This window comes from Macrosteles quadrilineatus, unplaced genomic scaffold (genome assembly GCF_028750875.1).
Source record: "Macrosteles quadrilineatus isolate MER2022 unplaced genomic scaffold, UCM_ALF_1.0 Scaffold_7__1_contigs__length_78375512, whole genome shotgun sequence".
Taxonomy (NCBI): domain Eukaryota; kingdom Metazoa; phylum Arthropoda; class Insecta; order Hemiptera; family Cicadellidae; genus Macrosteles; species Macrosteles quadrilineatus.
The window spans coordinates 18,247,768-18,259,802 of record NW_026542600.1 but is presented as its reverse complement, the minus strand read 5'-3'; the positions used below and the strand labels follow the sequence as shown (position 1 = coordinate 18,259,802).

Genomic DNA, 12,035 nt, shown 5'->3' with positions numbered 1-12,035 from the left:
ACCCTAGCCAAAATAGCAGGCATTCCAAAATTTTACTTACGTGAAACAGCACCCATTCCACCAATTCAAAATTTGGAATACATGCCATTTTGGCTATGGGTGATATATCTACCTCGGGTTTGCGTCATTGTATTTCTCTTCACAAACCCTTCAAATTGAGGGGACACTCAATAGAGGGTGCTGTTTAAAAAATAAGTCACCCCCACCCACAAACCTGTTAGAGGGGTTAAAAAACATTTTTGATGAAAAAGATTGCACGACCTTTGTTTACAATCAATGCCATAAACAGAATATTTCTATCTATTTTGGTTTTAAAAATTCACATTTGTTTTCATACTTAATTTACACATTGTATATACAATTTCAAAATTTTTTACTGTTTTGTCCATTATTCTTTGTCCATATTAACATTGACAAAAATAATTACATATAGACTGTCAGCAGTACTGTGGTAACTACAGCACACCTGACGGTCTATATTTGATTTTTTTTTGTCTATGATATTAGGAACAGATAAAACTAATAGTAGTCTACGTTACGGTTACCAAAAATAAGAGCATTTTGTTTTTAAAACGATTTACAGACCATGTTTATCTTTTCAAGTATTTTTCGTTAATAAGTTAAAGTAAAGTTATTACGTAATGTAAACTTAATATTTGCAGCATTAACAACTGTTTACTGGATACTCAATAGTTTCATTAATCAGTCAGAGTGTTTTGGAAATGAATCATTCCACTTCTGCTTTGTTATCTTTCTTATGTTGTGGGCCTTATATCACGAAATGTACGAAATCTAGTCACTGGCTGATATGTGACCATGCAGTTTAGATGATTAGATCAGGAGCTGAATACAGGGTGGGTCGAAACTACTCTCTCGTCTCGTGGCTAGACTATCTTTGGTGTTTTACAGAATAAATATTATATTGGCTTAAAGGTGTGCACTGTACACACCTGTATTGCTTATTTATTTTATATGAGTATATATACATAAATGACGGAAATGTTATATCACTGGGAGACATGAGTCGGATGCAGAGGGTGCAAAACATGTGCGTCAGGTACGTCTGCGATCTGCGAAAATTTGATCGAATTTCATCAGACCTCACATCTCTTGGCTTATTGCCTATGGCTGACCTGTGCCTTTTACGCACTTCCTGCATCATCCGGAGGGTACTGTCAGAGGAGAGACCTCAGTACCTGAAGTTAAGACTGAGAGCTCGCTCTGAGATGCGATCCCGATGCACACGGCAGGATGACATGCTGGAGATGTCCCGTGTGCGCTGTGAGTCCGACCGTTGTGGGTTTTCTATTTTGCCCATAAAATCTGGAATATATTGTCATCCAGGACTGAGCCAGGGGTGTTGGACAGTGAAAAGTCGTTTAAAAAATATATAACAAATGGCTTGAAGAATGGTAAAATAATTAGGAATAGAGAACATATTTTAATTTTTAATTAGCCTAACTTAAGATTTGAAAGTTGCCTTTGTTTTATATTATTTATGTTGACGTGAGTTGTTTTGAAAAACATATGTTGTAATATGAAAAACGCTCAAGAATAAAGATGATTTTCATTTCATTTTATTCATTTCATTTCAATTCAAGAATGCTTCAATTGATTGTTAGGTACTTTCCTGTTAAAGGGAACATGCATGTTTATCGATGAGTTCTTTTCGATATATCGATATTTCTGTTTTTCTTTACGATCTACTTATATTCCTTTGCTTCTGTTTAATATACCTGCAAAATACAGAAATATATTACGTCTAATAACACTTGCAATAATATATTTACACTTATACTGTTGACTTACAAGACGGTAAATACATGTAAAAGTTGGTAAGTGGTGATCGTTTTCGATTGGACACTCCAATCATCATCAGACCCAATAGGCGAATGACAAGAATCAAAATGGCGTTCCCTTATATACTATTGGTTACCGGAAGTACCGGCCAATAAGTTTCTATAAGTACAACTGGAGTCAAAATTTACTCGTTCATTGAGGAGCTTATTTCTATTTTTACATTTTTCCTTATAAATATACAATTCTTCCCAAGCATCCACCACATTTCCGTTCTTACAATTCTTTAAAATACATACATTGTCTTCAATTTTTCCTAATGAGTGGCCATTTTATAACAAGTGCTGTGCGACATTTGATCTTTCCGGTTTGTTGTTTCTCCATGCAAATGTGTGGTTTTTGAATCGTTTAATAAAGTTTACAGTTTGTCCAATATAAACATGATCACAATTGTTACAATTTATTTTGTAGATGCCTGATGAGTCAAATTCGTCATAATCTTCTATATGTGGATGCAGTTTAATATATTCAAACGTATTTAAACTACGATTTGAGAACTGCCTATATGGATTAAGAAATAAAACTATTCTAAACTAACCTAAAATACTAAATAACAAAACTTGCTGTAGGATAAGTTACCGTTTCAAATTCCATTTGATAGCATAAAAGGCATGTGGGAAATGGAATAGGTTATCAAGCGGAATTTTGAGATTTTACTGCAAGTTATTATTATTTGAGATTTATAGTTAGGTTAGTTTAAGTTAGAACAGTTTCGTTCGAATATATTTTTTTAATGTTTGTTGACACTGAACAATATTTATTTATCGTAGTTGCCAGCTGATATGTTTCAATTCGTGAATATCGATGTATGGGATGAAAAAATAAAATATCAATACATCGAAAAGAAATCATCGATCATAAAGAATGTTCCCTTTAACAGGAGAGTACCGATTGTCATTAGTGTATTGTTCTATTCCATCTATAAATTCTATTTCAACTCATTTAATGAGCTGTTTATTGGTTCATTTTCAGTCAAATTATTCTTGCTCTAGAACAGCATCTTAAGTTACATACACTTTTCAGTATACATTAAGTAGCACTACACATTAAGCATTAAGTAGCATAACACTTGTAAATAAGTTTTAAAAAGTTATTGTTGTACTCATTGTTAATGTAATTTCCTTATTCTGACTTAAGGAAAGAAATTTTTAAAACATTGTTTCAACAAGGTTATATTTTTCTATCAAACATATCCTCTCATAAGCTCATAGTAAATTAATTTCAACTTTTCATTTTAACATATTATACTTTATTTTCACTCAACACAGACATTTTAAATTTGAATTCCTGTTAAATGTGTCTCCTATTAAATTTATGCATTCTATCATTACATCTTAGTGTGAGACAAAAAATGTTATGATAAGTATTGATTGATATTAAAAATAGTAACACAATAGAATTGTGTAATATATTAGTAATAGTATTTTTATGTTACTCACACAAGATAGTGTATAATGTTTTACATATGTCATATCCTCGTGTATACTTGGGACTGTAAATATTGATTTAAACTCACACACCAAAACAGTAACAATCAATCTCAGGTATTTCAAAAATTTTCATTTATCTAAAAAAAATATATGGATCTGTGAAAATTAGCGTGATAAATAAAATTTAGTTTATTTACAGTAGTAATGAATAAACAAAACAATTAATTATAAAACAATATTTATTCAAATTGAATACTCATACATTCATGATATAAATTCCTTTCGTTAGAAAACACATGATTACAATAACAAATACCGATACATATAGCCTAATATCACTTTTAAGGAAGTTACAATATATGGATATGGAATATGAAGATGTCTTCAACGGTCTAGGTTGTCTTCCAGGTGTGTATCACCTAGAAGTAGATTCGACTGTAGTGCCAGTCAAGAATCCTCCTCGAAGGATCTCCATTCCACTTAGAAAAAAAAACATAAGGATAAAAATAATCAACTAGAAAGTCAGGGAATTAGTGTGAAAGAAACAAATCCTACAGATTGGATCAGTAATATTGTGGTTGTAATGAAAAATGATGTCAAAATGATAAATTGTCTTGACTTTTCAGCCATTAAAGTAATGGGCCGCAGATGCCATTGCCCTCAAGCTTAACAATCAACAGGCGATCGTTCATTTTGTCGAAGGCTTTGCTAAAATCCAGATACACACAATCTACTTGGGAGTGCTCGGTAAATGCGAGGAGGTTTGTGCAAGAGGAGTGACCCTGGATGAAGCCATGTTGTTCCAGAACAATAAATCTGCCAAGTTGAAAGCTCAAACAGTCAAGGATAACGCTTTCATAAATTTTGGACTGGGCAGATTGAATGGCAATTGGTCTATAGTTTGATATTGTTTTTGCAACCCGATTTTAAAATAGGAACAACAGAGCTATGCTTCAGCACAATCAGAAAAGTTCCCCCTGAGAGAAGTTTTGCTAAATAAATTTGGAGGTGGGGTGCGAGGACAGGGGCACAGTACTTTAGTACAGCAGGCGGGATGTCGTCTGGGTCGGCTCCTTTGTTCGGGTCCAATGCTTCCAACTTTCTCTGCACATCCAAAGCTTGAAACTTACAGCTGCTTATTGATAGATTCAGACCAAAGTCAAAAGTGGGCAGTGGAACGTCAGTCACACTGTAAACTGAAGAAAAATATCTAGAGAAAAGGTTGCTTGCCTTTGGGGTCAGTGGCTTCTACTGAGTCAAGAAACATAGAAGATGAGAGCGAAGATGAGCTTTTTTGGCATTTGAAATATGACCAGAAGGACTTCAAGTTTGAGGGGATACCGTTCTTGATATTGCTGATAAAACTGGAATGGCATTGTGAATTGTTTGTAACTTGCAGACTCTTCTTATATTTTGGAAGTTCAAGTAATCTTGATGGGATATTGAAGATTTATATTTCTTATGCAGAGCCTTCGTAGCTATGATTACAATAAGCTTCTGAGGTGAACTGCATAAAAGATGTGAAAACTTAATTAACCCTTGATCGCATGCTTTTCATTAATAATTAGGAATCACCTAAACAATTGTTTGCTCGAAATACATCATTCCAGGTATTACATTGAAACCCCCTTGGATTTGTCTCCAGAGATACCTTCTCCAAGCATGGTGTTTCAAAATATAGATTGCAGCTAGGTTTATCGGTTTAAATACAAGCATTGCATATCTATGCTTAATATTATTTATTATTTGTAATAACTTAATGTTGAACTATACATTTTTTTATTAATCTTTTAAATAAAATATTTAAATCCTATGCAAAGATTTAAGTGGTTCTTCTTCTACAAACAAAGTACCCCCAGTTTTATCACTGTATATTAGTTGTTGCTATACCTTGTGATAACTAGGTACACACGAGAACCATTTTTAATGACATTTTTAAAAAGAAAATGTTTATCACATATGAAAGTAATTACTATGATTAATGTCCTGTAGACAAAGAGTTTGATATTACTTATAATAAGACATTAACCTCCCGACAGTTTATAAAGGGAGCCTGTGCAGTGGGCGGACTAGGGGCGGATTTATAGAGGCACAGTTTCAAGCATCCCTACCCTCATTGCATTGTTTGGTTCTTGATTGTGCCTATAAATTATTTTTAGGTTATGTAATATTATTAGTATTATGTATTTGACATATCCTGAGTGTGCGTGTTAGAACAATTTGTTTAGCATTTAATTAATGCATATTTAAATAAGACGTTAAAAGCTGTGGTGACTTAAATGAAAATCGTCATCTGAAAAGATCAATAAATTACTCCTATTAGCTGAGTGAGAGGCCGCGATGCCCTGATGAAGTCTCACAACGTTTAAATCAAATTCAAAAACTTCACTTCCAGAGGGTAGGATTAAAGCTAGCAGTATAAGTGTTGGACCTTATGGAACAATGGTTTCAAGTAGCATGAAGACAAATCTAGTAAAACTTGCTATATCGTATTTCTCATAAAAAATCACAAGCATGGTCAGCATTGATGAAAGCAACCTTTAAATTAGGACATTATATATTTCAATAAAAAGTTTAAAGCAAAATTTCGTTATTTAATATGAAAAAGTGTGACTTTTATGTAAAATAAATAATGACCTTAAAAACACATAGAGTACACATACACATAACAAGGAATATGCATAGAAGTTCTTTAAATTCTCCAAAATCGTTATTGAACACCACGGTTCGTTGAATACAGGCAACTGTTACAGTCAGATAAATGTGTCTCAGGTTGTTCAAGTTGAAAACATACAAAAGGTGAAATAATGTTGAGACTTTTGGAAGTATTGTTATTTCAGTTTGGTACTTGTATATTGTAACGGAGTTGCATTCTTATACGAACATTATACACACCAAAAAGAAATAAAAATGTATGTAGTAGTAATTAGGGTTGTTGTCTTTCGCTCTACAGATATAGTATGGATAGTTTATCCACCAAAAAGAAATAAAATGTCGAGCTTTATCAGTTTAAACCTTTTAGTAATTTAGAAATACAAATAAAAAACTTAGAAAATCATAGTGATGTTAATTCATATAAACTTACAATTTGACAAATTATGTGATTGACCATTAAAACAACTATTTATTTAATCTATTACTTACATCTTTGAAACTGAAAATATTTAGGCACTATAGTTATTTGTCATTGGCACCGCTTATGCATTTTAGAATCATGGTTAGTATTAACTCAATACGTCTGTTGCTAAAGCAATATATTTAACCCTAGATCTGACAGCTGAGTTTTATTTTCTTAGTGTATTTATTGGGTTACTATGGAAATACTTTTGATTGTAAACTTATACTAAAAGAAAGAAAGTTGACACAAACTTAAACTCTTTATTTATTTAACTTATCCACGGAAATTACAATAACGTCTAGTCCTTATTTTACCGTCCAAACATTATTTTGGACTTATAAACATATTTATTCACATCTTACAACTTTTGTATGAATACACCCGTCACAGAAAACCTGCACTCTAGTGAATTTTAATTCTTCTCATTAGAATTTTACTAAAATATTTCCTTAAAAATGTAAGGATTTTTATTCCCTATGTACATTAAATATTACGTTTACCAATTATTAAGGTTTGCTGCTACAGGGAAGGGAAATAATAGTAAAACTGTATTAGTTTATTATGGTCTAATATGGAATAAGAAAATAATTTCCAAAAGTTTTAAAAATATATCCATAAACAAGCAAACCTTACAACAAGTTACCCATTCTTTTATTTATATTTACTATTAGTTCATTAGTACAAATTTCATAATTTCAAACGTTCATCTAATGTCCATTAAAAAGTTTTCATGTTCTAAATTATTTGATTTTAAGCTCTACTGTATGTCTGTAATGAATGTTGAAAATATTTATGTTTTATAGATAGTAAACGAAAAATATAATTTGTGATAAACTCAAAAAACTCTCATAACTTTGTCATGGGTGTACTTGGTTTTGTGCAGTAATTAGAATGAATCATCGATAATCTATACATTGGATTTAGTGCTTCATTTGTATGCCATCTCTGAGCCCTGCGTCGGATGGTAATTATTGACATCGATTAGTAAGGACACACATTAGAATGCCAAATATGTGTTAATTTGTGTTTGTGATGTATTTTGTCATAACTAGTGATTAACTAGTACTTTAATTTAGCATAGTTAGTAACCAAGCATTTATTAAAAGAGGAAATTACTGATTGTACACTATGCAACACCAAAACATCACATTTACAGTTATATTCAATCAGCTGTTTGCATTGTTGCATCGGTGTCATTAACAGCTGTTCATAAAGAGAGCGGAGAACGTCATTGCCGCTCGAGAACTGTAGATGGCCGCACGAAGCTTTAGCTGAGAACAAGATCCTACCTCCATAATTAATTACCGTTATGCCACTTTTTGGTTTTGGATACTATCAAAACATAATTCTAAGATGTAATTGGCTCTTTTGATTTAGTCTTCTCTTACTTCTGGTTAAAAATTTAGAAGATCTCAATAGTTATTTGTGTAACTAGTAAACAAAGGCCTTTTCACTCGTGTTACACATTATATTTTCCTACAGTCACTATAAAGCATATAAATAATTAGTCTTTCAAACACTATACAACACGTTTTTAGGTTAGGTTAAGCCGAAACCATGAACAGAATGGGAAATACTGCACCAGCTGATTGTAGTCGTAGTATCTTTAAGTGTTACTTATTTTCAAGAGTACAGGTATAAACAGTAATAATCAGTATAAACACATAATGAACAGGTAGATTGTTCTTCAAAATATGCCAATAAAACATTTTCTGACAGTTTTGTTTTTGTAACTTTCTTACTTACGCGCCAAGAGGAAAACAGTTCATATGCTCGTTTATACTTCTTTCTTGATTTTTCAGGTAACAGGTTTAATGAAACATGCTTTCAGTTTCTGCTGTGTCTGGTCTACCATTATATTCACAATCACTTTCACCGAGTTCATTATTTTTAAACATTTTAGGCCCACTTATAATTCATCATTCAAATACTACACTTCAGGTTATATTTAAACCAAGCGTTGAACGAAAAGAGAAAATAAACTATAAACACAAAATGACAGGTTAAATCGTAGTTATATTAGTCAATCAACTGATCATAGTATTATTATCTTTAATTGTTGCCAACCTATTTACAAGCGTACTCGGATTACGTGCATAGTAGAACTACGCTGTATTGTGATGTTTGGTCGGAATCCTGATGTGCGCCAAAGTATAAACCGTACGGCAAAGTATAAATATGCAGCAATTAGCAGCTTTCTGTACTATAAACAGTACAAGGAAGCCAACTTTGTCGGGTGACTGTAGGAAAAATATATTTTCATACAGTCACCCGACAAAGTTGGTTTGAAATTTGGTTGAAAGGTGTAAGGCGGGATAAACTTGAATGAGTTCGCGAACCAGCATGATCGGACCATGGGAACGGGGTTTTACGGGGGGTTTTATGGGGTAAAAAATGGTTTTTATAATTTTTGACCCTCAAAACACAAAATATATTAATTTATCTCTAAACCTTTTTAAAGGTCTTAAAAAAACAAATAATTTAGTATATCAAAGTGTTTTTTTACGGTTATTGGTAACGGAGAAAATTCAAAAAATTGTAAATTTAAAATTCCCATGTTATTCTTATGGAGAATAATGTAAAATGTCGTAGTTTGCTTGTTTATGGATATATTTTGATAACACTTGGCAAATTTATTTATTTTGTACTAAACTATTAATATTTTACTAAAAACCCCACTTCAACAGTTTCCTTGTAGCAGCAAACCTAGGGACTCGTTAAACCTAATGTCATTTAAATAGATTTAATTGAAAATCAATTCCGACAAATGGAAATTCGCTTAGTCGGCAGGTTTGCTGTGGCGGGGGTATTTTGTATTTTTTTGTGTTTGGTTATAACTAAATTATTCAAAATATTGGAAAGTAAAACGTTAAATAATCTGTAAAAACTTAACTGGCTGTTACTGTGAGTTCACTGTCACTCTGCATTGTAAAGTCTGCATAGTTTACTAGATTTGAAAGTGTAACGGATTCTCTAACAAAGCTTTAATTTGTTTGGTTTGCGATATATTGATTGTACACATAATAGTCTACAAAGCTGTATATGCTCCATAACATACAACTATAACATACAATTTAAAATACATCTAAAAACCCAGTAAATTAATGTTTCCTGTTACATCATCCGAGAAATTTGGACCACATTTACTACTCTGTAGTAGACCGTAGATTAAATTGACTATATTATGATATCATAAAGTGTCAAATGTATACTTATCAAGTTTTTGCAGCTCAAATAAATATAGGTATCGAAATAATGAAAATGAGATTTTAAATCCACTTTACAAAACCAAAAGAAACTGTAGCTCACCAATCTTTGTGGACAAAAATAATCAGTCAGAGTGTTTATATTTTTAATTTGTTTTAAATCTTATAAATAAATATACTGTACAATAAACAACTCCAATCCAACCATAAAATCTGTTAGGGACTATTAAGTGCCTTACTCAAGTTATCGAGCAGGGCTAAGTAAATAGCGTTACTGTTGTGATTTATATTGCATTACATTTATTGAGGCACAAAACTACCGTGAATGGAACACATTGCAGTGAATCAAGCGTATTAAAAACGAATCTTTAATCTAAAATTGTTTATTTTCTTGGTTCAAACTTAAAATATTTAATGTCTCGCCAACACCCTATGAACAATGCTTGTTTTGGTGGTTTATAGTCCTGTTGTCAAATAGTTAGTTGTTCAAGTTTAAAGTTAGTTAGTTTTATAAGATTAAAAGTTAGATAAAACTGAAATAAGTTGAGAGTTTGGTTCACAGTTTTTGTATTTTCATAGTAACAATTATAAGTTCAAAACAATAACAAATGAATTATAACCAGCTGGCATTTAATATATTAATTCAATCCATGCCTTTGGCACACTCCGGGCGAAGGACAAACACTAATAATTCTTCACTTCTAATGGATATAAGAGATTTAAGGGACGTACAACTTTCTTCTTCGAGCTGAGAATTACTGTAGCACTTCTTATTTTTCCGTCTCGACTTGAGTGAAGTTCTACCATCTTTCGCTTCTTCCATCTCCCACAAGGTGGGATTTTCTTCCAAACGTCCCAAGGTCCTTTCATAGGTGAACTCTCACTTTTAAAAGTAGTGTAAGGTCTTTTCTCTGCAATCATCTTCTTTAAGGCTCCACCTTTTTTGTCGAAATCAAAAAAGTGGCTTGTAGTAATCATGTCGTCTGTTACACATGATTCACTGAAGGATGTGTCAACAAGTGGTCTTGAGTTTATAACTGCCTCAGACTTCACGAGAACAGTTTCCGATTGTAAGTAGTTTATTCCAAAGTCTTTTTCAAATGGGGTTCCTACGATCTTGTTTATGGAGGCATCAGTTAGAATACCTATTTCTTCAGTTCCATTCTCCTCAGTCGGCTCTGCAGGGTTACATTTCCACTCTGGACATTTCATTATAGGCCTAACATTTTCCATTTTTACCTTATCATTAAATCCACACAAAGCTATGGCGTCATCATTCTGATAGGGATAGTCGTGGATTTCTAAATTCTCTATGCTCCGCAAGTTCCTTACATTCAAACCCTTTACTGTCTGAGAGTCAGGCGTTTCAAAGTTCTTCTTCATTTCAAAATGGTTAGTGGGTTGAATTATAGTGTGAAAGGAGGATGAATATCCAAGGTGATGATGAATGTCCGTTTTCTCACTTAATGCTTGTCTACCGCTTACAATCCAACCAACTTTGGAACCGATCAGATAAAGACCAGACTTTAACTCTATTCTTTCATATGTCATAATATCTAGGTAATAATCATTCCCAATTAAAAGATCGACTTCAGAATCTTCATTCTGGTTTTTGGCAAAGTTCAATGAGGGGTAGAGTTTCTTGATTTTACTGACATCAATTGTAGTGCAAGCATGAAGTTTTCCGGTAATTTTTGGTACGACATTACAGTTAACCTTAAGTAAGTTACCATCAAGTAGTTTAATACCGGCAGTAACAGTTTGGGTTTCAATGGTCTTAGCTTCTGTATTACCAAAGGAAAAAACTGATAAAGATTGTGTATTATTGCACTCAAGTTTAAGTTTTTTAGCAAGATCCTTTGAAATATACGACCTCTGACTTCCAGTGTCAAACAGAACTCGAGCAGGTTCGGACAAGTCATCATTCACAACATATACTTTTGCAGTTTGTAAAATTGCATTTTCGTTTGCCGAAATCAGGGAAGTTTCTTTAGAAAAAATAGAGTTAGCAGAAGAGGATTCAGTACTTTTAGTGTTTTGAAGGAATCGTTTGGGACAGAGACTCCTATGATGGTTTGTCCTCTGTTTACAATATACACAAGGTTTGCTTACCTTACAATCTTTTAAGTTGTGGCCACTCTTCAGGCAAATAAAACAGAGACCTTTAACCTTACTTTTTCTTTCTTCTAAAGTTTTGAACTTCTGGCATTGGTCGTTCCAGTGGTCGTCTTTGCAGAAAATACAGGTTGCAGTTCTGTTTTCGGTTGAAGGGAGGGCCTGTGTAGTTGAAAAACTACCTTTTTCTGAGCTACGAAAGTAGTGTCCGTTTTCTGATGGTGGGATGGAAGTTTTTGTTGATCCAAAACCTAATAAAAGTTGTGACTTTTCTCTAGCTACGATTATATTTCTTACTATACTACATAA

At 32.7% G+C, this 12,035-nt stretch overlaps 1 protein-coding gene across 1 annotated transcript; it reads right to left on the bottom strand.

The window, feature by feature from the left end:
- Nucleotides 1-10,295: 10,295 nt before the first annotated feature.
- On the bottom strand, nt 10,296-11,162 carry LOC128998835 (uncharacterized). Its single transcript, XM_054425192.1, has one exon. The coding sequence runs from the start codon at nt 11,160-11,162 to the stop codon at nt 10,296-10,298; it is 867 nt and encodes a 288-aa protein (XP_054281167.1).
- Between the last annotated feature and the right edge of the window lie 873 nt (nt 11,163-12,035).